At 39.4% G+C, this 26107-nt stretch overlaps 1 protein-coding gene across 1 annotated transcript; it reads right to left on the bottom strand.

Moving 5' to 3' along the window:
• Positions 1 to 23544: 23544 nt before the first annotated feature.
• On the bottom strand, positions 23545 to 25824 carry BHLHE23 (basic helix-loop-helix family member e23). The gene has a single exon (XM_078149071.1). It carries the CDS (start codon positions 25594 to 25596, stop codon positions 24868 to 24870), a length of 729 nt encoding a protein of 242 aa, XP_078005197.1. The 5' UTR covers positions 25597 to 25824; the 3' UTR covers positions 23545 to 24867.
• Positions 25825 to 26107: the final 283 nt, after the last annotated feature.

The following is a 26107-nucleotide window of genomic DNA, read 5'->3' on the forward strand; positions in this document are numbered from 1 at the left end:
ATTCCTGGATGATGTGGGCAGCTTCTGTATCTGGATGATGTGGTTAAGACTAGGCCCCACCCTCTACAGGAATAACTGGGTTTGGCCTCAGTTTCCTGGTGGCTTGTAGGCTCTTTTACTTTCTCTTCCTCCTTACAAGGTCCTGAAGGTAGGGATGGCTTCATTACTTGATAGTGGGAGGCCTCCTGCAGGACCTCAGGCATTTTGCTTCCCAGGAGTCCTAGCCCTTTCTTCTGAAGCTGTTCCTACTGTGATTTAACTATGGGCTATTTGGGCTCTGGACACTGATTTGGCCCTGTCTCTAGCTGTAGTTTAGGCCTGGGCTGTCCAGCCTCCAGATTGGGCATGGCTACCTGCATGCTGGTCTGCCCCTGTTGTAGGTTGTGTTTTAGAATGCTATGCTGTTTTTGTGTTAGACCGGCCCTATTCTCCTGTTGGGACTTGGGAACTATCTGCTTACCTATTGTCCTGCTGTGCCCCTCAAATGGGCACTGGCCTGGCCCTGTCTCTTGCTATCAACCAGGAAGGGCTGCCTGGCCCTGAGCTTCCTGGCCATTGGTCCGGTTCTATCTTTTGTTACAGGTTTGGGATGTTTGCACGCTGTGCCTTCCACCTCGTTGGTGTTTCTTGGCTTCCTGCAGTCTTTTTGGATAGCCCTGGACTAGATGGAAGAGCTCATATCCGTTTCTCTTTGGTTTTCTTTATTATTGTTCCTTTTGGTGCATTTTTAGAGGTTTACTGGGTGCTTGGGACGTATGTGAGCTACTTTAGTTCCTAAAATTCCGTCATAAAGTACAACCCATATTTTACTATTAGACCAATAACTTTTTTTAAATGAGCTTTTTTAGATCCCTTAAGTAAATACGCAGTCAAAATCAGGGATGAGCATCAGACCCAGGTAGTAAGAAACTTACCTAGACTGCAGACTCCTTGAAGGCAGAGACTATGTTTTGTTCATTTAATATGAGAATTGTATTGCATTCTATTAATAGCTTTGTTCATATTCCCCTTCTGGTCCCTTCAACAACCCTTTGAGGTAGATAGTATAATATCATTTCTACTTTATTGTTGAAGAAATGGACTCAGAGAGGCTAAGTGACTTGTGCCAGTAAATGGCAGACCTGGAGCTGCATTTTGTCTTGAGCTTGAATTTAGTCTCCTGACTTGACACCTGATGCTTTTCTCTAGGACATTTGATGTCCCATCCAAACTGGTCTACTTGCTATTTCTTTTTTTTTTCTCTTTTCTTTTTGAGGCAATCAGGGTTAAGTGACTTTCCCAGGGTTGCACAGTGTCTGACATCAGATTTGGACTCAGGTCATCCTGACTCCAGGACTGGTGCTCTATCCATAGAACCACTTAGCTGCCCCTCCCCCACCCCTGCTTGCTATTTCTTGTATACTATGTCCTATATCCTGAAACTGCACCTTTATATAGGCTATGTTCTTGCTACCTGGAATGTCCTCCTTTCTTATTTCCATCTTAGAATTACTAGCTCCTTTTGAGATTCAACCCAAGTGCACTTCTTCCATGAAGCCTTTTCTAATTTGGCTCCATTTAATAGGGTTCCTTCTCTACACTGCCTCTCCAACCTCAGAAATTACTGTATATATTTAGTATTTGTTTATCAATGGATGTGTCCCAGTGGGATACAATATTCTTGAGTGACAGCTAGGTAGTACAGTAGATAGAGTGGTGTACCTGGGGTCAGGAAGATTTGAGTTCAAATCCAGCCTCAAATACTTCTCAGCTGAGTGATCCTGGGGAAGTCACTTAACCCTTGTCTGCCTCAGTTTCCTCACTTGTAAAATGGAGGTAATAATAAAGCCTGTCTCTCAGGGTTGTTGTGAGGATCAAATGAGATAATATTTGTAAATCACTTTGCAGAACCTTAAAGCTTACATATAAGTACTTATATATATATATAAATGCTTGTTATAATTAGGACAACATGGATAGTTTTTCTTCTGTCTTTGTAACTTTGCTTGCAATAGATGTTTAATAAATGCTTGTTGAACTGAACTTAAGGCTTGGAATATATAGTTGCTCAGCAGATATTTGTTGAATGAATGGATATCTTATAACATGATCCCTGTTGATCCTTCAGAGCCTTCACTTCATCAACTGCTTCTCTTGCCAGTCTCTCTCCTTATTTTCAGGAAGGGAGCAAACAGTTGAACTCCATACGTCGATGGGAAGGAGAACATCTTTGAGGTCAACAAACTGGTCATAAAAAACATCATTTATTTCATGTGCTGATGTCATAAGACAGTTGGCTCTGAGTCCTGTGCTATGGTAACAATTCTTCAGTACCTACTTTGACTCCATAGAAATGAAAAAAAAAAGTAAATTAACTATGTAGAAATGATTCTTGTCGTTCATTTCCTTGGTCTCAATTTTTTTCATCTTTAAATGTGGGGTTGGACTATATGATAGCTCAAATACATTCCACATCCAGATCTATATTCCTATAATCATGTGTCTTATTGTTGGTAAAAACTCAGAAGAGAATGAATGAATGGATGTAAGAATGAAATAAAAGACATTTGTTAAGTGCTGTCTACCACATACTATATTAAGTGCTGGGAATATATAATTGTAAAACAGAATAAGCAAGATAATCCCTGTCCTTAATGAGTTTCCATTCTAATATAGGAACACAACCCATTATAGGGGAGTGTATGGGTAAAGAGGAGTGTCTTAGTCTGGGAAGTCACCAGGATGGTGACTGGAGCCATAGAGAAATTGATTGAAACATTCTTTCCAGGAATAACAGTGTTGATTTGTTATTTGATTATTGTTCCTGGGGGTGAAGTGGGGAGCAGTGTGGTGAGTCTCCATTGAGGTCATAATGAAGAAGGATCATCAATAAGGAGTGCAGGGTAGTAGGTAGAGGGCTGTATTGGAGATGTGGTCTGGATCACAGAAACATGGAAAGTGGATTAACTGGAGATGTACTGATTTCCACTTTTCTCTTGATGGCATCCTTAGAAATTGAGATTACATTTCCATTGGCTCTCTGAAAATAGTCTCCCAGAAGCAGGCCCACTCATAGGAGGCCTGCCAAACCCCAGTGGGTTATCCTGGGAAAGGGTTCATTTGGCCTGAGAATCAAAGGTGATATGATTTGAACTATTGCTTTGGTTAGCCAGTAGTAACCAATGCATTCCAGGAGGAGTAAGATTGGTGTCATGCCTTGGCAGAAGTAATAAAGTATAAGCCAATATGCAAAGTTTTAGCTGCTCCACAGCATTTGAATTCTTTGTTTTCTTTTTTTTAATTAATTTTTTTTCAATTAACAGGCATTTATTTTCTCACCCTTCAATCTTCTGCTCTCTACCACTGGGGTAAAAACACAAAAACCTCATAAAAATATGAATAGTCAAACAAAACAAATTCATACATTTGTCATGTCCTAAAGTTCATGTCTCATTCTGCATTTTAAGTCCAAAACCTTTCTGTTGGGAGATGAGTAACATTCACTAATATTAGGCCTTTGGAATAATGGTTGGTGATTGCATCAGTTGGAGTTCTTAAGACTTTACAACATTGTTGTTATTACATGAGTTGTTTTCCTGGTTCTGTTTACTTCACTCTGTATTAGTTCATACAAATCTTCCCTGGTTTCACTCAAACTGTCTCTTTCCTCATCTCTTATGACATAATAATATTCCATTATATTCACATGTCATAATTTTTTGTCATTTCCCAATTGATGAGTACTTAGTTTCCAGTTGTTTGTCACTATGAAATAGCTTCTATCAATCTATATCTATATCTATATCTATATCTATATCTATATCTATATCTATATCTATATCTATATCTATATCTATATCTATATCTATATCTATATCTATATCTATATCTATATCTATATCTATATCTATATCTATATCTATATCTATATCTATATCTATATCTATATCTATATCTTTATCTCTATCTATCTCTATCTCTGTCTATCTATATCTATATAGATAGATATATATTTTGTGGGTTTGTGAGTATGAGTCCTTTTCTTCTTTCTTTGATCTTTTGGTGATGTAGTAGTAGTATCTCTGGCTCAAAAAATGCATACACAGTTTACTAATTTTCTGGACATAGTTCTCACTTTCTAGAATGGCTAGATTAATTCCCAGCTCTATCAGCAGTGCATTAATATGCCCCCTTTCCCATAGCTTCTTCAACATTTATCATTTTCCTTTTTTTGTGTATGAATTTTTCCAATTGGATGGGGATGAAGGGGAACCTCAGAATTACTTTAGTTTGCATTTCTCTAATTATTCGTGATTTGGAGCATCTTTTTTGCTCCTCCGTATTCCTTCTTTGGTCATAAACTTTCCCCCTGTTTATAGATCTGAAGGGAAATTTCCTCTTTGCTCTTCTTATTTGTTTATATGACCTTTTTATATCTAAGTCACATATCTATTTGAAGATTATTATGTTATATGGTGTGACGTATTGGCCTAAACCTAAATTTAATTTCTACCACACTGCTTTTTAGTTTCCTCAGTGGTTTTTGCCAGATGGTGAGTTCTGGGTGGCATGGTAGATGGTGTTCTGTGTCTGAAGTCAGGAAAAACTGAGCTCAAATCCAGCCTCAGACACTTCTATCTTTGTGATTCTGGGCAAGTCACTTAACCCTGCTTACTTTAGTTTCCTCATCTTTAAAATAAGCAGGAGAAGGAAATGGGAAACCATTCCAGTATCTTTGCCAAGAAAACCCCAAATGGGGTCATGAAGAGTTGGACATGGCTGAAATAACTGAACAATAACAATAAAAGTTCTTACCCCAATAGAGAGGATCTTCTGGTTTACTAAACACTAGCCTACTGGCTTTGTTTGTTTCTACATGTTATGTACCTAATCTGTTCTACTGATCAGCCTCTCTCTTTTTTTTTTTAACTAATACTGTTATTTTTATGGTTTTTGCTTTGGAGTATAGTTTGAAATCTGGCACTGCTAGCCCCTCTTTCTTCCCATTTTTTAAAATTATTATTTCCCTTGAAATACTTGACCTTTGCTTCCTCCGGATTAATTTTGTTATTATTTTTTCTAGCTTTCTAAAGTAATCCCTGGGCAGTCTGATTGGCATGGCACTAAGTAAATTAATTTAGGTATTATTGTAATTTTTATTATATTGGCTTTGCCTACCAAAAGCAATATTTATTTCTGATAATATTTAGGTCTGTCTTTATTTCTGTAAAGAGTATTTTTAGTTATATGAATACAACTATATAATGAAAATTAGTTCTTGTTTATATCTCAGTAGGTAGATTCCCAAGTATTTTATACATTCTGTAGTAATTTTAAATGGAATTTTTCTATCTCTTCTTCCTGGGTTTTGTCAGTAATATATAGAAATACTGATGATTTATTTTAGATTAGTTAACTTTCCCTAGAGAATGTGTCATGGAAAAGTAAAGACCAAAGCCTCTCTAATAAACTGGAATATTTGTAGATTTGCAAAAAGACTAATAACTCCTCAATAATACAAAATAATTTGAGTGAAAGACACTGATTTAGTGATGATGAATTTGAATTATAGGATATTCTTAAGGAAACATATTTTATTACTTTTAATTAGATACAGAAATTCAAAGTAGGACAACGAAGTTCATTCATTCATTCACACTGTGGCTTAGCAGATTCATTTTGGATATGTGGTGTAGAGTAGATAATTATTTATAATTAATAGTTCAGCTATTCCATTAATGTGCTAAATAAGTTAGTTTCCTTAAGCATTTTAAACATTGTCTTCCACCCACTCCAAATTTTGTTTGCAATATTTATTTACGCCCTAAAGATAAGGTTTGATTTCTTTTTAATTTTTGCTGCTACTAGGTCATGGGAAACAATATTATATGATCTTTGGGTTCTGCTTAAGATTCTCCTTCCTAATAGGACCATAGAACTGAAAGGGACTTCAGAGGCAATCTAGTCCAACCCTTTTATTTTACAGATGAGGAAACTGAGGCTCAGGAACATTGATTTATGCAAGTTCATACAAGTAGTAAGTATCAGAGGCAGGATTTGAACCCAGGTCTTTTGACTCCAGAGTTAGTGGTCCCCCCCCCCATCAAACAGCTCTTTTGTTTTCTGATGTGATGACTAGGAAACAGACACAAATGTATACAGATCAGGTTTACATGGCCAAAAGGAAATGTGCATGAGTATATAGGAGCATTTTATGACACTGGGAAAGAAACAAGAAATCTAGAATCATCTAGGTCCATTGGCTACTTCCAGGGTAAGTGAAAAGTATATGATTTTTCTTTTGAATTTAAAATAGATCATTGAGACACATTTTAATTTAACCTTAAATAATCCAGATAGGCCTTCTTTAAAAGGTCCTTACAGACCTCTGCATGTACCAGATAACTAATGGTATCAGTCTCACTTTCCTGCAGACTGCCCCCTTGCAACTTGATTTTGGCTGAATTAACCAGTAATTTTGGGCAAATGGACACTTTACCTTACTTGTTTTGATTGCATGGCTTGTTTGACTGAATTGCCTTATTGATTCAGTCAAAGTGGTCTTTTGTGCACATGGAAATAGGTGTAGATGAGCTTGGGTATCAGAGAAGGAGTTGTTGTTGAGAAGTGAATTTATTTACCAGACCTAAGTTGATATTAGACAAAAAGAAGGCATAGAAACATATTCTTTGCTCTGGGAAAACTTCCTTCCCCATTAAAAGGAACTTAAATAAAGAATTTTTTCTTTTCCTCAAAAGCCAGAAGTAAAAATGGGCTACATAGATTAAGATGAAATTGAATACATATAATTATAAAGTCCTGCTCTTAGGTTCAAAAAATAAACCACACAAATGCAGGATAAGGGTAACAGGTATAAAAATAACAGTTCATGTGAAAAAGACCAGGAGGTTTAGTAGATACGAGTTCAACAGTGTGACATGGCAGTCAACCCCCCCCCCCCAATTCAGTCCTAGGCTGCATTAGCAGAAGTTTATAGTATCCATGAAAAGGGAATCACACTGTCCTCTTCTTTGGTCAGGGCCCATCTAGAGTATTGAATATGTAAGACAAAGCAAGGGGCTCAGTTCTGGCCACAACATTTTCTAAATATTATTTGCAAGCTCAGGAGTGTCAACAAGAGAGTAGCCAAGAGGGTAAGGGCACTGGAGATCATACTGTATGAGGAGGGTCAGGTAAAGGAACTGAGGATATTTAGCCTGAATGAGAGAAGATTTGATGATGGCGGTTGTGGGTGGGACAGGATAGAATCATTGTCTTCAAGAAGTGTTGGTTGGGCATTTGATCTTGGCTCTGTGTGAAGTTAGCTATAGGAGGGAATGCAAACTCTGCATTTGATATACTTTCAATTTAGAACAGACAACATGTAAAAACAGAGGCCATTATATAGACAGGTCATATAATTTAAAAATAAGAACAGAACAGTTCAACTTCCTACCAACATGAATTTACTGGTTCGGAAATTGAATTTTCATCTCCTAAGGCAAGGGTGGAGAACCTGTGGTCTTGAGGCCACATGTGTCCTTCTAGGTACTCAAGTGTGGCCTTTTGATTGAGTCCAAGTTTTATAGAACAAATCCTTTCATTAAGGGGATTTGTTTGGTGAAGTTTGGATTTGGTTAAAGGGTCACACTGGAGGACCTAGAGGGCCACATGTTGGGAATCAAGCTGAACTCCTGCCACACCTGCTATGCTCATTTTCTTCTTTAGTTACACAGTTCAGCTCACTTGAAAAGCTCCCTCTACTTATCCACATCAGAATCAGCTAAGGTCTTACCGTCTTCTTGAAGCTTTCTCTGACCACCCATCTCGCAGTCAGCTTTCCCTTCTCTGAACATCCATGGAACTTACAAGCTACATCCCACATTTTCAGTATTTATTATATGCTGCCTTGTGTTGCTGCTTAATTTGAGTGTGTGTATGTGTGTGTCTGTGTGTGTGTGAGAGAGAGAGAGAGAAAGGAGGAGAGGAGAGGAGAGAAAAGGAGAGGAGGGGAAGTGAGGGAGAGGGGGGCAGAGGGAGAGAGGAGGAAGGGAAAGAGAGGGAAGGAAAGGGAGAAGAGAAAGAGAGGGAGTGAGAGAGAGAGAGAGGAGGGAAAAGGAGGGAAAGAGGGAGAGGGAAGGAGAGAAAGGGAGGAAGGAGAGAGGGGAGAGGGAGGAATGAAAAGGAGGCAGAAGGAGAGAGGAAAAGGGAAGGAGGGGGAGGGGGACAAGAGAGAGAGAGAGAGAGAGAGAGAGAGAGAGGATGAGGGAGGAGAGACAGATATAGAGAGACAGAGACAAAGAGGCAGAGAGAGAAAATGAAAGAGAGGTATTTATCACTAAACTATGAGCTTATTAAAGGCAAATCCAAACCTCACACTTCTCTTTTGTCTCCATAGTACCCAGCAGTCAAGGCCTAGGGGCTCAAGACACCCTAGCTGGTTTACTGAGAGTTATCCTTTTGAGGATGAAATAATTTCTCAATATCTTTCCATCTGAGAATCTCTATGCCCAGGAGGCCTGAAGAAAGTTTGTCTATTCAGAGCAGGCCACACACATGGAGATATTTAAGAAGTGATGCTACTGATATTAATATCTCTTTGAATGTGGTTCTGAATTTAATAAGTATAATGTCGGGAGAAGCAGGTCAGAGTTTTGGATTAACACCAATCACTATAATGAGAACAGATGCTTCTACCCATCTGGAATGTAGGTTTAATATGTTAAGTTCATAGCTCAGTCCATGGAATGTAACCATCAGATGTTCCCGGGTCCCAATTTAATGACTGACTTAGGATTAAAATGGGGCCAAACTATGGGGCACCGATCTATATTAAATCTCTGCAAAATGAAAATTGCAAAGATTTACTTAGGGTCATTACACAAGAAAATTTAATCACAACCTCATCTGTAATGTGACAATGTTGCAGTCAAATCACTGTGCTGCCCTATGAGCGATTATGAAGGCCCTCCTATTTAGGAAGAGAGTTTTCTGATTATCATTGTTGTCCAGTACTTATAAGAGGAAGGCCCAGGAGAAAGCAAAGTGGGATTGTGAACAATACCTGGGTTCTTTGTTTGAAGGACACATCCCTAGAGAAGGCACCTGCACAAACACACATATAATACACAGAGGTCAACTATCTTTCTAAGGGATGTGTGTGTGTGTGTGTGTATGTGTGTGTGCGCGTGCGCGTGCGCACGCACATATACATGTTGGCCACTTCATTTCAACAAACATGTATTAAGTGCATAGAATGTACAGGGCCCTGTTGGTCACTAGGGATATATGAAGATAATCCCCCTAAAACAATATAACTTTTTCCTCTGGGATCTTCTAATCTAACAGGGACAATTAGACAAGTGCACAGATAGCCATAGTACAAAGCAAAAATGTGAGAAGGACAAGGGAGAGGTCCAGACAAAGTGCTTTTAGAAATTGGCGTGAGTTGTCACTTCTGTTTGAGAGCAATCGGGAAAGGATTCAGGGAGGTCAGGGACCTTGAGTTTGGAGAGATTTCAAGAGTCAAGCATTGAGGAGGTGGCAAGTCCATTTCAGATGTGCTGGACCATGGAAGCAAAGGCACAAAATGGGAGGGCAGGATAATACAGGAAGGTGAGCAGTTCAGTTTGATTAAGAGCAGAGTAGGTAAACAGAGTAAGTTGCATGAAGTAAGTCGTGGCAAGTGGACTGGAACCTGGATCAGAAGTTTATACTTTATTTGGTAGTAACTGGGATGTCTTTGAAGGTTTTGGAACAGAGAACTCAGTCATGATCAGAACAATGCTTGTCAACCTGAGAGCTTGGATGCTTTTTCCTACCCTTATCATGTCTTCTCTTTCCCTTGACTCTGCCTTTTCAGCAGTCCTATTTTGAACTTAAGAAGCAAACATTGTTTAAGAGTAAGAAGGAGATACATGAGTAAGAGAAGCTGAACAGATTCATCTATGCAAACAGGAAAGGCACTCCTTAGAGGGAGCATGTCATGGTATTGATGGTAAACAATGTTCTGAAGACAGAGGTCTCTGCACTTACCTACTACTTGGAGAAAATACTCTGGTTCCCTCAAAAATTCTGGAGAATGTTCTTCAGAGGCCAAAAATGAAGGCAGAACTAATTCTGGCCAGGACTGGATATGTTTAGGGAGACTCTATGGACAAGGGGAATGCCCTTCCTAATTTCAGGAGGACATGAATTCTCTGTGTGTCCAACTGCTGCATCATTAAAATGAGGCAAACCAATAGTTTATCCCCTGTGATCAGTGGGTAAATTCCAATTCAAGGGAAAATGAAATGAGATCACAGGAATTGGAGGTGGGGTAGGGACCTATTGTAGCTGGTGGATCTAGTTGGAGAGTGAGGGCTTTATATGCTTGGATTGTGACTCAATTATCAGGGCTTCACAGTTCACTTGGGAGCTTTCTATTTGGATTTGCTAGTAGTCCTTAGCCTTGTCATTCATTATGGGCTGCAAACGAGATGCATGGTGTGTTCTGCTTGAAACGTCCATACCTCAGATGTCATGTCCTGTTTTTCCCCTGGTGGAATAACTTTAGTCATTGTGTGGTGCATTTGTTTGACTACTTCAATGATCAGAAACAACCTGGACTTTGTAAGACAACTAAGTGGTGTAGTGAATACAACATTGGACCTGGAATCAGAAAAACCTGAGTTTGAATCTTGCCTTGTATCTTTACTATCTGGTGTGCCTAGGCAAGATACTTAGCCTCTCTTAAGCTTCAGTTTCCTTATGTGTAAAATGGGACTAGTAATAGCACCTGTCTCTCAGGGTGGTTGTAAAGACCAAATGAGCACTTTTTAAAGCATTCTGCAATCTTAAAATGTTATGCAATTTCTTCTTATTATTATTATAGCAAAAAATTAAGGAGGAAATTTAGAGAAGGTTCAGTTTAAATAAATAAGAATTGTGTGTTGATAATGTTAATTAAGTAGATAATAGAATAATCTAGTACCCTAACAGTCATTGAATTACCTGAATCATGATGACATGTGAAGCAAAAGTTCACTTGAAGGTTGATTTCATATTCTAGAGGCCAGAGAAGATTTTTATTTTATTTTATTTTTTAGGCAATTGGGGTTAAGTGACTTGCCCAGGGTCACACAGCTAGTAAGTGTCAAGTGGTTGGTCTGAGGCCAGATTTGAACTCAGGTCCTCCTGACTTCAGGGCTGGTGCTCTATCCACTGCACCACCTAGCTGCCCCCATAGAAGGTTTTTAAAAGCTGAACTCAGGGAAGCAGTTTGTGATGTCCATCATTCATAGAACTCATCCAAAATCATTCATTATCTATCAAACCAAAGTGAAGAAAGAATCTGATTCAACTCTTTATTTTACAGTTGGGAAAAATGAAGTCTGGCATACTGTGGAGGGGGGAAATTTGTTTAAGGTCATATAGGAAGTTTAATGGCAAAGCCAGGACTAGGACCAGGGTCTGTCGACTGTTTATTTTCTGCGATAAAGTAGTATAGATTATTAGAATTGAACAGGACTTTACTGTTTATCCAATCCAACTCCATCACTTTATAGATGAGTCTACCAAGCCCCAGAGAAGTCATGTGATGTGCCCAAGGTCACTGTGAGTTAGTAGCACAAACTGGATTAGAACCCATATTTCCTGTTTATTTTAGTCATATCTGCCTTTCAATTAATCAAGTCCTATTAAACAGGCCTTCTTTATCCAGTCCAATTTTTAAATGAGAAATATTTTCCCCCCTTTTAAGAATAATTTCTCCTTGAGATTGCCCTCCAGACCCAGGCACAGAGTATCATTAATTAAATTCATCCATACCTGTCTCTAGCCCTCCCAACTCTCATTAAGAATGGTGTAGGAGTGGTGGTAGTGGGGAGCATTATGTATTTGTTTATTGAGAAATGTACGTACAGAGAGGTCAGGTGAATTTCCCACAATCTCATAGTAGGTGGTCAATGCAACAGAAGTAATCTGGTTATAAGGAGACTGGAACAAGGATTGGACTAAGAGACTCCTTTCAAATGCCTAGAGGTCGTCAAAGTCCTTTTCTTGTTGGGCCAAAATTTGCCCTAATCAGGGACATGGTGGTGGGAGATGGTGTAACCAATTACTAATGACTTATTTAACCCATAGAAAGTGCTCAGAAAACCCCTTTGTGTGACTGGCCCAGTGATCAACACTATGTTATTTTGAAGAAGACCTCCTGATCTTACTGGAAGGCAGCATCACATAGTGGAGAGTAAAAGACCTAGGATCCAGTTCCAGCTCTGACATAACAACTGTGTGATCCTGGTCAATTCACTTTACTTTTCTAAGCCTCAGTTTCCTCATCTATTAGGTGGGAATCATGATTCCACTATCTACCTTACAGAGCTGTTGTAAGGGAAATAAGCCTTACTGCACTATAAATTGTGAATTATCATTAGTGATGACAGGACAAGACAGAACATCTGGACAGATTGCTGACCTTATTTTTCTCTTGTAAAAAAATATTTGGGAAACATAATGGTTCACCTATGTGAGGGAGAGAAAAAAAGGGGGGAAACCCATTGAAAGTCTAGCATTATCTTGTAAATGACATATTTAGTCAGTTATGCAGCTGATAATGAAGCAGCTTAATGAAGTCAGTGTCCTTGAAAGTTCTTCATCAATTTTTTTCCCCTTATCTGTCAGCATAGCCACTCGCTGACCAATATTAATTAAGCACAACATTTCCTGAAGTGTCGACGAGAAGTCCCATCACTGATAATGAACAGGTTTAGGGGAGTCACATCCCAACAAAATTACTTTTTAAACCAGCCTTATTAAGCAGAAAATTGGAGCAAAATCACCCCTACAACATCCTCATTAAAAGCCACTGATCCTTGGCTGCTTCTGTGTTCTAACATCTTTAATTAGCAAACTGCTAGTCTATCTGCCATCGTAAATGCTATTAATCTTACCTTTCATTTTCTTTCCTCTTAACCTATCCCTGCTTTTTTTTTTAGAAGACACATGCTCCTGATGGAATTCATTTTATTTTGCCTTGTGCCCTTGTAAAATGAGATGAAGGCAGCCACTGCTCCTAGTTAAACCCAGAGACTCACTGGTGATGCCAAGTAAGACTGTGACTTCGTGGGGAGTGAGATCAGGAGTGATAGATACTGAGAAGGGCCAGGGCCTTAAACTTGCTCTGTGGACTGAGCCTTGTTCAGCTATCTGGTTTTCAGGATCTAATCCATTCAGGGTCAGGTCTGGGACCATTATCTTGCTTAAAATGAGGGAATGTAAATAAACACATCCTGTAAATTTACAAGTTCTTTGTTGGTGGAACTATGTTTTTCAAATGGTTCTGCCCAGTATAAATGCCTAACAACAGCTGTTGCAATGTATAAGTAGCTTTTATAGATGATGACAGCCCCTAGTTCCCTTAACATCTGTTTATGGAGGCCACACTATGTACCAGAGCAGTAGGACAAATAACATACTGTGTTGTGACTTTCTTACTAGAATAGCCCAGTGCATGCACAGAGTGCAAAGTATTTAAAAAAGTCATGTTCAGTATTATGCCTGTAATCTGTTGTTTTTCTTCCTCATTAGTGATCTTAGCCTTGATACAAACAAGTGTTTAGAAAAAAAAGAAATGGGCCTGCCCTTGTCATTAATATTAACAATTCTTCTAACTATTTTTCAAGCTTGCTCGATCTCACTGAAGCCCTTGGTTCCCAGAAGAATCACAGGAAAGGGTGATGTTACCCAACTCCAAGTTGATTCTCTGTCCTCTATTTCAACACCTTGGATTGGACTTTTGCTTTTGAAATCCCTGGAAAAACCAGGGGGAATTATGTGGCTTTCAATGGTGCTTTCCATTTCCACTCAACTTCCCTGTGGTGTTTTCAGCCAGAAAGGTATCAGAATTCCAGCTTGCCAGGAAAGAAAATGGTGGTGGTACAGATGGGTCTTCCCTTCTAAAAGAAAAACACGAGGTTGGAAGTAGCAAATAATTCTTGCTTTTTCTCCCCTTCCCCCTTCAAATTTTCTAAGCAAAAAAATAAAAAAAGTTCTATTGTCATCTCATTATGGTATTTATGGTATATCCAAAATTTAGTCATGTTAAACTCTCATTCACAGTACCACCAACCAGTTATGCTACCTTGGGTAAATCATTTAAATCCTCTAAAGCTTAGTTGCCTCACCTGTAAAATGGAATTAATACTTTGCTTTCTTGAAGGCAAGGAATTAGATCTAATGATCTCTTGAGGTCCCTTTGAGCTTTAAGTACTATGATTCTGTGATTATAGCCATCATTAGTAAACATATGATTTCATTCCTCCTCATTATTTCTGTTTGTTGTCCATATGCAATCTATGTATGTTGACTTCTGCTTTTTCCTAGTCTTCTCTATTAGCAGGTTTATCCCCAGACTGCTGTACCAATCAACTGGTTTCTAAGACTTCCCAAGGTCTTTTCTATTCTGATATATGACCCAAAGAAGGGGAGCTGGACAGCAACAGAGCCCAGTTTTATAGACATGAGTTGAGTGAAAGGAGAACTTTCGTGTGCATGTGTGTTTCATGGTGGAATGGGTAGGAAAAAAATGAGACTTCTGAGTGAGGGCTCATTTTAATGTCTTAAAAGAATTATTCTCCTTGATTCTTAAAGGTTGGAAGTGGCAGTGGAGAGATAAAGGCTTTTTCCTGATGCCCTTTCTCTCTAGTGAATCCCCACTTTCCATTCATCTTGTCTCTATTGTGTATGCAGGTTAATGTTGTCTCCCTCATTAGACTTCTTGAAATCAGGGTCTGTTTTCACTTTTGTCTTCATATTTGCAGCTCTTAGTAGAGTGACTGGAATGTAGTAGTTGCTTAATGAATGCTTCTTGATTGATTTATAAGGGGAGATCAAGCTTACTGCAATGATCATTTAAGAGGATAGTAGAACTGCCAGAAAGAAAGAAAAATAAATAAATAGGAAGGATTATTTTAAAATCTTGGTGGCTCATGAGAGCACAGGGATTGGAACTTGATCTACGATTCTTGGCTCCCTTGTTGTAAAATATAGCCTTAGAGAATTGCTTAGAACACTGAGAGGTTAAATGCATTACCCAGGATTGTATAGACAGTAAGTGTCAGGGTGGGACTTGAGCCTAGGTTGTTCTGGCTGTCAGGCCAGCTCTCTTTCCACTTCACCATACTGATTTGCAAACACACATACATACATTCTAAAAGAAACATATATATATGTAATATATATATGTACATAAAAGCGTAAAGAATATATGCTACTTAAAGCATATCTATACATGCTTTTGGGAGTATATGCATATAAAAGAAAGACTTTCTTAATAATAATTTGGATACATATGTATACACACATATATAATGTACATGTATGTGTACATACACACAGTATATATAATATATACATATATGTATACAGTCTTAAAACAAAGAGGCTGGGATACAAAATATTTAATGTACCTGCCTGTTTGCCTAAATATTGCATTTAGATTGTTTCTGCAAGATTAGACTCTAAAGACATCAGTTTTCAAGTCATTATTTTCCCCTAAGTGTCAAATGCATGAATAAAAAAACTAGTATAATTGAGAGTTAGAAGCAGTGTTGCATAGTGGATAGAAAATTTTCCTTAGAGACATGAAGACCTAGATTCAAGTCTTGTCTCTGACAAATGCTGGTTACATGGCCACAGGCAAGTTGCTTAATGTCTCAGTATACCAGGTAACTCTTTACAACTGTAAATTACAGATGAGTTGCCGATCTATATCAATGGCATGAATTTCTGCATCCAGAGTTCTCAGAACAGAGGAAATCCCACATTTGGACAAAAAAAAAAGGAAAAAAGAAAGAAGGAAAGAAAATTTGCTGAGGGAGCTTCTTCCCAAATTATTATCTCTTTATATAATTTATTTTTGGTCATTGTTGATGTCATACCTAATTTGGTAGGTTAATGGAGGCAAAGAAGGAAAGAAAATTATTTTCATCAATGAAGTGATATGCTCAGGAAGTCTTTCTTTTTATCAGAGCTCTGATGCTAATGCATTCTTTCATTAACAAATAGAAGGGCCTCATTTGTTTGTGCATATATGAAACATAAGTTTAATCAAATAATTTATCTGGATGTGGTTTGAAATGTATTGAGTGGATGTTTTTTTTTTATTCATATGCCCAATTTATCTGCGGTTGGGGGAGAAAATCTTAGGCTAGTCCAGTTTTCTTGTCAGCATCTTAGCTGGGGGACTATTTGCTGCAAGGCACATCAGGACTTGTCTGTCCCCTTACTGGTGTTCTTAGAGAAGGCAGTCTCTCCTCCATATCGCTAGGGAGTTCAGCTTGGTGAATCCTCCTGAGCACCATTACTGTGATTACTGGGAGGGCACAGATATGCCAGGCTCATTGTCATTTCAGATACAATATCAAGCTGGAGCTGGTGGAACCCACTGGTGCTGGCACCCAGCTGAGAATGACCTTTGGTTGGGGTGAGTGAATTTCAGTCTTGGGCATGAGGCTGTTGCTGGTCACTGGATCCTTGGACAACTTATTTGTATGAATTGCAAAATGAGACTTTGTAATTGTAGATTCCTATTTTGGGTTGCCCTAAGTCAGAAGAAGGGGGTGTATTGGAGGTGAGGAGGGGCGGGAGAAGACCAAACATCTTTGTAGATGCGGCAAATGTGAAAGCGCTGCTGTGGAGGCAAGAAGAATCTATCGTGTCAGATGCCTTGTGGCCATCAGGAAACACTGTGCATCCTCCTGTTTGTATCTTAGGGTTTGCGGCCAAATAACCAGATTTGCCTTTGTCTCATTAAAATAACGAATGCAGTCCAAACGGATCTGGGGCGTCTCACGGCCCGTCAGACTAAATCACAAGTCTTTGGAAGGAAACTGACTATGGACTCATTATTTTAGACAAAAGGGAGCTTGAAGGAATAAACTGGGATGTTTTAAAAGAGATTTTTTAAAAGCTCAGCCATGTTTTCTATGTGAAATACTTTAGGTAAGGCAAGACAGTAGTTTGGTCCCATATTGGTAGTATCCACATGATTCAGTTACATTGATCATAGAGAGAAACAAAGTTTCTTGTCTTGTTGGACTCTAGTCAGTTATTCTCACTGGTTAGAATTACCTGTACCATCTCCAACAACTGGTTTTTTTTTTTAATGAAATGAAAATAAATTCTTACAGAAAATGAAGAACTCATTGATTTGGTTCTTTGGATTAGGCAAGATCCATGACTTCTGCCTACTCTAACAGGGGACATCTACTTATTAAATGATCTCTGAGGTTCCTTCCAACTTTAAAGGTCTGATGATTTTCTGTTCATTGTGTCTTATTTGGTTAAATACATTTCACAAATCATGGAAGATGATGGAATGAAAACATCAATAGGAAAATGAGATAATATCTATATACATCAGGTGACAGTTTCCATATGTATGCCTTAATCTCTAGCCCTTGTGGCTTTGTGACCTGTAGAGATAATTTTGATTTAAAGTTTACAGTGAGAGATAAAGAGTAATGTTCAGTAATTAGAGTTTCATACATTGTCTTGTATGAATAAGTATTCGAACACTTTAATGATAAGGATATTGAGAAGACATAGAGGTTATCCATTAGTATTTTTAAGTAGACATATTTGTTCATCTTTTGAAAAGAAAAAAAATCCTTTTCATAGGGGGAATCATACTGAGATTATTTCTTTGGGAGGTGAATATTAAAACATGGAATGTTTTTTAATTCTCCTCTGTAGATTATATGTTAGCTACTGCATTTACACTAACTTAGGTGTTTTTCATTTGGGAATTTTACTGCCAGATAATAGAGTTTCCATTTTGAAAGCATGTTAAATTTCTCATTTTACTAAATATACTTTTGTTGGAGGCATTAGACTGGCCAGGGCTACAGATCCATGAATCCAAAGAGGTAATTGTTACAGAAACAATTCAGTACATCACAAATCCCTGTTTTCATCTCTGTAAATGGGATGCCAAAAGAGATTAAAGACTGGAAACATGTCACAAACAAATTCACATTAGGAAAAGCACTGCAATCATTGTCCTCTGCAATTCTTAGGGCTTAGGAACTATGTTCTGATTCCGGGCAGAAAGAACTCGTTCACAACAGAGATGATGAAGCAAACCTGGACTCTTAGATGACAGTGATGGTCTTCATATTTTCACTCACCCTTTAGGAAAATAATATTTGCCTTTTATGAGGAGGCTGGTTTTCACTTGATGTTTCATTTCTTAGCCTGTAAAGGAAATAAGAGAAATGCAAATTGAGCAAAATAGGCTTCCAAACTGAATGGTAACCTGTCTAGCAATGTGGCAAAATAAATATCCACAACTGCATTTTTCTGGTGATTTATAAAAGTCTAGTTGAATTGTATTTTGCCAAGTTTTGCATCTTCTCTGTGAGTTACAGCAGAGGCAAAGGACTGTCTTGCAGCCAAGCACCATGAAAATAAACAAAACAAAATGACCATGTACAATAAGAAATATTTTGCTTTGGGTTTCTGGTTTCAGTAGTGAATTATGTTCTTTGAAATAAAGCACTTCAGTGTTGATTTGCTACTTGATACGATCTTTGCTTAAAGGGACAGACCTCTAATGGTAGGATGACAGGTCCCCAGGAGGCTGGTAGGGGACATCTTTCTAAGCAAGCAGCCCCGTCTCTCCTCCATATCCTTCATAATGGCTTGATGTCTACTCAATCTACCCTTAAGATCAATCGTGTTTAGAAAGTGATTTTCTTGATCGTATTAGAATTTTCAATTGAATGTTATTCAATTTGAGAAACATTTATTATGCACCTATTATGTACAAGAGAATATGCTGGATTTTTTTTTCTGCACTGGTAATGTAGAGAAAGGACTTCCCTTAGTCTAAAACACCTCATGCACTTCAAAGAGTTCTACTGCATTTTCTACATTTGCTAGGTTGAAATCTAGTAATCATTTCATGCAGTATCATGCTTTATTCAAGGGGCATATTTTCAAGGCATGTTTTTCTGACTGTGCTAACCTACTGATGTATGCCTACTAAAACAGCATTTCTTATAAACATGGAGAAAAGAGTTTCTGTGAATTTCTGGTTTTGGAAAATGAAAATCTCTTAAGGGGTATGTGTGTGTGTGTGTGTGTGTGTGTGTGCATAGACATGTGTTATTTTAACATTTAACACTCTATCAAATTAGACACTAGGTCAAAAGAACTCATCCATTCAGTAGAGTGGAAGGAGCAGTGAGTGAAACTGTCTGGGTAGAACAGCAACAGATTGGTCGAATTTTTTATCTTTCTATAGGGGTCTTGATATCATGAAGACACTGTTTGAGGTTGGGGAAAAAGAAGAATGTTAACCTGGGATATCAGGATTTAGGAGAAGAGAGGGATAAAGAAGAAGCGGACAAGTTGAGATTTGTTAGTGACATCTCAAGCATCCTCGTTCCTGGATCATTAAACATGGCCTGGTTAACCCAGTTGCCTTTAATTGCAAGTGAAGAACTGCCTAGAGAGATTTTATTGCCAGGTGAATATATCTAGAGAGAAAATTGAGCGGATGCAGCAGGGACTTGGCCAGGTGACATGTCCATAGATAGTAATTAGAAGCACTAAATTCAATTTTTCTAGAAGCCACTCATACTATCTGGGGTTGCATAGGGTAGGGAGATTGGGTTTAGAATTACAGTAGAGCGAGTTTCTTCATTGAATTGTTTTAGAAAAGCCTTAAGCAGTGACGGTATTGAGTATACATTTTGTTTTCTTCCCTGCTGCTCAATTTCTTCTATAAAATGAGACCAGCTGAGCTGAAGAATAATTCTTCAACCAAGCCATGGGCAAAGATGCTGGGCATTGACCACATACCTTTATAATATAGAATATGAGGTTTCCATTTTCACTGGTTGTCTCACTATAGTTAATTAAGTTTTTGTATAATTGGATAGAAAGGTATAGTCAGAGATCTCACTTTTGCAATAACTGCAAAACAGCTAATTATCCATCATGACTGGAGATACATACTAGCTATCATTGGCTTCTGGAGTTCAAAGATAGGTTAGTGAAATATTAGATAAATAAAAGTTTAGGAAAAAACCCTCAAGGTAAAAGTCATAGCATGAGTAACTTTAAACCAATGGTTCTCAAACTTTTTGGCTGCACTTTAAAAAATTATATTTTACCCATTACAATCTTAAAAATTATTGAGGACTTCCCAAAGAACTTTTGGTTTTGTGTTTATATTTATGTTTTTTTGTTCTTGTGTTTATATTTATATATATTGTGTTAGAAGTTAAAATATCTTCTTATTGCAAAAATCGTTTTTACCTCAGACCCCCTGCAAAGGTCTTGGGGACTTGCAGGGTTCCCTCCCTCCCCTGACCACATATTGAGAACTGCTGTATCTGGATCAACACCAGAAACAGAGGAACAATTTCCTGCTCTTGTGAAAGAAAGAGGAAAGAAAGAAACTAGTTTTGATGCTTCTCTGTCTATATAACCAATACAGGTCAGAGAAACTATTAAATATTTGTGTGGCATATCCCCATCCTTCACCAACAAATTTGGTGATTGGCTCAACAACATTTGTATTCATTTCTGAAAAGTAAGAAGAATTTGAATTTATAAATTAAAGAGGCTTGAAAAAGACAACATCTAAATTTGATGGGCTAAAAAACATTGTTTTTATATGTATACACACACATTATAATTATATTTATGTTCTAGCCTAACTACTGAAGAAATCATTGTGGCTTCTAGATAGGATATGTAAGATGTACCTTTATAGATCGTGGAAATTAAAATTGTAATCCCTTGTGATCCATTTCTTTCCTCAATAAGTATCCTGGAAAGAATCCACACAATTGAGGGAAATACAAAATATTCAGCCACTCATCTGGACCCCTGAAATATCTGGTTGTTTGACGTTATGAAGAAAAATATTCGATGACTGAATTTTAACTTTTCCAACTATCTATTTTGGGGTTATATAGGCATAGCCATCATCTAATCTAATCTGCTTTAATTATACTATTATAAGAAAGCCAAGTGAAGAAATACATGGAAACTCTACATATCTTGGGAAAAGTTTAACTACTGTTTCTTCCTATTAATTTAAATCAGTTACTGTGCTTAACCGCATCATATCATGATTAACTTTGTAGTCAGGAAATTTTCATTTGCCTGTCAAACTAACAGTAGTATTTTATTTTCTGTTCTAGATTCCCTTTAGGTTCATAGATTTAACTCTCACTCTCACAGGGACCTCGTTCAACCCCTTCATTTTATAGATGAAGAAATTGAGAACCACAGAGGTAAAATGACTTCTTTAGGGTCACAAAGGCAGTAAGTAGCAAGGCTGGGATTCAAACACAATCCCTCTGACTCTAACCCCAGTTCTCTTTCTATTACACCAGATTGTCTGCCTCTTAACTGTGCATGCCACTAGGTTTGAAAATTTGGATTCTGCTAATTATTACCTTTTACAAGTCTATGGTTTATTGTGTTAGATTTCTTCACTAAAAGTGTCTTTATGAGGAATTTTTAAGCTATGAAAATCTTAAGACTGCACTAAGACTTTTGTGACATGCTGTATTTTAATACCTACTTTAGCACCCTCTACACAGGAAAACACTTAGCTTAGCAGGAGTTGTTTATAGACTAGATGACTAGCTAAGAAAGGCAGTGGTAGTCTAGTGGATAGAGTTTGGCCTTTAGGGTTGAGAAGATCTATCTTCTAAATCCTGCCTATGATTCACACTGTTTGTTATGACCTGGGCAAGATATTTAACGTTCTTAAGGCAACTTTCTATATTTAAAAGAGGCCTATCTGCATCTGTGGAGGGAGTTTCAAAGCCCTATCACAGGTACAAATGGTTAAATAGTTGAATAGTTAAAGGTAGAGAAGGGACTATGGAATTGTGGATAGAAAATCATCCTTGGAGTCAGGAAAACCTAGGTTCAAGTCCTTCTTCTGTGTTAGCTGTGGGTCTCTGGGTAAGTCTTAATCTCTCTGTTCTGTAGGTAGTACCTTATCACTACAAGTTGCAGAATAGTTGCCGATCTTCATTGGAAGAGAGATCCTTCAAATGAAGCTCCTAATGTAGATAAAATCACAGCCCCTCCCCAAAATAGCTAAATGTACTTTTTAAGAGTTCATTTTAAACTTAAGCTTAGAGAGGGGAAAATTGCAAAATTTCCAATTTGGAAAACTCAGCAAACAGAAATGTAAAAATAAAAAATGATAAGTAGTATTCACATTTTCTGCTTTTCCAGAGAATTTTCTGAGTTATGTGATTAGAAAAGTGAGCAGTCATTTTAGCCAACTTAATGATTCTTAAAAGAGAAATGACAGATTCCATGTGAATAAATCTCATTGAATTAATTTTTGTTGTAAATCTTTACTATACTGTAAGTTGAAGAGAAACTGAAATGGAAACCTGTTTTTTTTGTATCTAAATAATGTGCCAAATGTATGTTTGACATTTTCCATCAAAATGAACATTTCTCCTTAAAATCTAGAGTTGCCATTATTTACAATGCTCATTCAAGAGCACTTCAGCATGACCCCAGAATTAACAATCATTTAGCTTTCCTGGCCTTTCCTAATACTTTGGGCTTACATTCGGTCTTCCTGCCTTAAGTTGCCAGGAAAGGATTTAGAAATGAGCTTTTCAAACAGAGCTTTCTGAATCAAGAGAATAGATAAACTAGTCTGCTGCAGGGGGAAAAAAAAGGAATAAAAATGGAAATTAGCTGAAACCAGTACTAAGCATATGTCTTTTTATGAATGAGACTTAATCACACACTTCACTTTGCAAATACAAAAAGTCCTTTAGCAATGTATTCATTAAAGTTAACCACTATAGACAAGCCACTTAGTAGCAGTCGCTGTCCTCTTCCTATTAGCATAACACCAGAGACAGGCGTGGAAATTGGTTTAATAACCACAAACAGTTACACCCGGAGTCTAACACAAATGGTCCCAGACAGATCCACCCCCTCGAGCTGTAACTGTACCTGGTTGTATGGTGGCTGTGACACTGGTGGTTGGTGGTGGTTTTCTTAGAGTGGTATGGTGGGAAGAACAGGAGATATGGAGCCAGAGCATTTGGGTTTTAATGCCATCTCTGCCTTTTACTGACTTAGGCAAATACATTATAACCTCTCTGGGTCTCAGTGTTCTCCACTGGAAAATGGGGGTTAACACATTATCAACAACAATAATGACAATGCTTACAGGGTTATAATGAAAAAAAAATTGTAAATTGTAACCACTACAGAGAGTTGTAGAAAGAATCTTAGCAATTTTTTTTAAGAAAAAAGGAAAAATGTGGTGTCAGCAATTCCTGTTAAAAGATGACTGGAAAGAACACTGGATTTGGAGTCAGAAGACCTGGTTTCTTAACCTTGATGAACTGCCTCCTACCTGTATGATCTTGGTCAAATCAATTAACTTCTGTTTCCTTATCTGTGAAATGAAGGGATTGACATCCTTTCCAGTACTTTCTATGTCACTAGCCCTGGCTAGGGATGGGGATGTGACAACACCACAATTTACTCACCTGGAGGTTACAACACATCTTCTATTGGAAATTGGTGCCAAATTGTCGGGCTATGGGAAGGCATGGCGACTTCACAGCTTGCCCTGAGCTACAGCAGTTACTCTGTCCTTGAGGACAAGTTCCAGGTTTAGTTTGACTAATGTGCTGGCCTTGGGATCCAGGAAACTGCAACCACCAGTTCACAATGTTTACTGGATTTTTGAGGTCCTGACAAAAGCATTCACAGAGTTGTCCTGTGCTAGGGCTAGCTTTTGTTCTGGGCTAGCTTCAGGTTAGGGCCAAGAAAATCCCATGAACTGGAAGGGTTAAAACTTTTGTGGTCTCAGACCACTAAGTCAGACTCATCTCTAACTGTTTACACTGCAAGCACACCGTAGGTCCCACCGGGTCTACAGTGCAGCTGTGCAGACCAAACTTTTATATACTTAAGTCTGATAGTTTATTGAAAATCTCTGATTTTCCTCAGAATCATTTCGTTCTTAGCATTTATTCCTCGTGCAAACAATGGTTTGTGAAGAAGACACCTGTCCAGGATGCCAGAAGGCTTTGGTTTGAGAAGGCCAAGCGTTGGGAAGAGGTATGAGGCAGAGGGAGTCGAATGTCACCTCTTAGTTCCAAAAAAAAAAAAAACCAAACCAAACCACTTAGTAACAAGCCCGGAGTTCTGTAGGATGAGGCGTGGTGGGGTTAGAGGGAAGACGAATAACCTGGCTAGCAGCACTGAACTTTTGCGTCAGGGGGTTTGGAAAGTTTCAAGGTTCCTGGAAATAGAGCGCACACGGGACAGAAGCCGGGCCCAGAATCTGGAACTTGAGTCCCTGGATCTGGGTCTTACTGGTGGGGGCCGTGTTGCATAGTTTACTAGTTAGGCTTCGGACGCTCAGAAATCCACCTGCGCTCATCATGGTCAGTCCCAGGCCCAAGAGGACTTGTTGCAAAGAATAATTTTCTGTGTCAAAGCGTGAGCTACCTCAATGTGGGCCTAGAAAGCTAGGGGCTAGGTGCGGAAGGAAAGCGAAGTTTCTCTGACTTCCTTAGCCCGGGAGGACGAGGAAAGCGATTGCATAAGACACCGTTTAAAGCAAGCTACACCGAGGTCGGAAGCCTGGTGTATTCCTCTCTCCCCTTCCTTTTGTTGCTTTTCGTTTAAACAATTTTGAGAAGCACTGGAAGAGGAAGGGGCGGGGGAAGAGCGGAAGGGAATCAGAATAAGCACTGTAGCAATTCTAACTGAAACGGTATTGCAAGGAGGCTGGAAGGCAGTGGACAGGGGAGGGAGAGGAGCAAGGGACTGGAGAGAAGGTGGTGATGGGAGACGTGGGGACGGGGTTAGATACACACCTAATCACGGCTTCTCATTACAGTGCTTGCAAAGAGCAGAGGGAGTACCCGAGAAGGCAGCACATTTCTCGGGACAGGCGGTTAGTGCTGTGCCTGAGAAGGGATATACTGCGGCCTGGCCAAAGGGAGTCAATGCGGCCGGAATAGGGCCGGTGAGGCTCTGACCCTGGTTCAAATAGGCTACCAGCCGTCGCATCTCTTCAAGAGCCTGGGCCTGCATCAGGATGTAGTTCTTCGCTAGGAGAAGGGTTGCAATTTTGGACAGTTTCCTCACGGAAGGACTGTGCGCGTAGGGGATTACCGACCTGAGCCCGTCCAGGGCGTCGTTCAGGTCGTGCATGCGTCTTCGCTCTCGGGCGTTGATACTCAAGCGCAAGGAGCGCTGCTCTTTGGGCTTCTTGGCCAGGGTCCCCGCCTTAAGTTTGGCGTCGGTGTCGAAGCCAGGGCTCCTTTTCCTAGGTTCAAAGGCGTCCTCCTCATCGCCGCTCTGCTCCCCGCTGCTTTCCGCTGCTCCTCCCTTGGCCAGAGGAGCCCCATGAAAGTCTCCCGCAGCCGATGTGCTGTAGCCTCGGTGCGCTTCAGCACCGCGGACAGAGCCATAAGGGAAAGATGCAGTTGTGTAGCCTTGGGTTAAGGCCAGGTAGGTGTCTCCGGACAGAGACTTGAGCTCCGCCATTGCCTTCTCGGGGAGCTCCGCGGAGTCCGGGAAAAGGTCGCCTCTCCCCACACTCATCAGGACATGTAAGCTTCCAGTAGGAAGCTACCCGCAGTTCCGAAGCGCTGCTTTCAGGAAAGGAGAAACAAGCCCCTCCACTCCTAGAAATTTGTCCCTTTTCCTTTTCCTCCCCCCAACCTCTGTGCGTCTTTCTGACTTAAAGCCAGAAGGCTTGGGGAAGGGGCGTGCTGGGGGGAGGGGCGCCTGAGAAGGAGGCGATGTGTCTAGTCTGTTCGGAAGCCTCTTGCACCTTTTCCTCTCGTCTGTCCTCAGTCCCTTCACTCCCTACCCACCTCCTCCCCCGCCACCGCCAACACCTAAGCACCCGGGTTGGGGGTGGGGGGCGGGATCTAGCTGCCACTTCGGCCCCCGCCCTTGTTATATGCCTTGGAGTAGCCCTCTGGGATTTCGTGGCTGCCCCAATCAGAAGGGCCTCATATAATTAAAAGGAGGGGCGAGAGAGACTAGGACTAGGAAAGAGAGACAGAAATTTGGAGAGTGCTGGAGGAGAGACACGGAGAGACAGACA

The sequence above is a fragment of the Phascolarctos cinereus genome, unplaced genomic scaffold, assembly GCF_003287225.1.
Source record: "Phascolarctos cinereus isolate Bilbo 61053 unplaced genomic scaffold, phaCin_HiC Scaffold_2;HRSCAF=192, whole genome shotgun sequence".
Classification (NCBI taxonomy): domain Eukaryota; kingdom Metazoa; phylum Chordata; class Mammalia; order Diprotodontia; family Phascolarctidae; genus Phascolarctos; species Phascolarctos cinereus.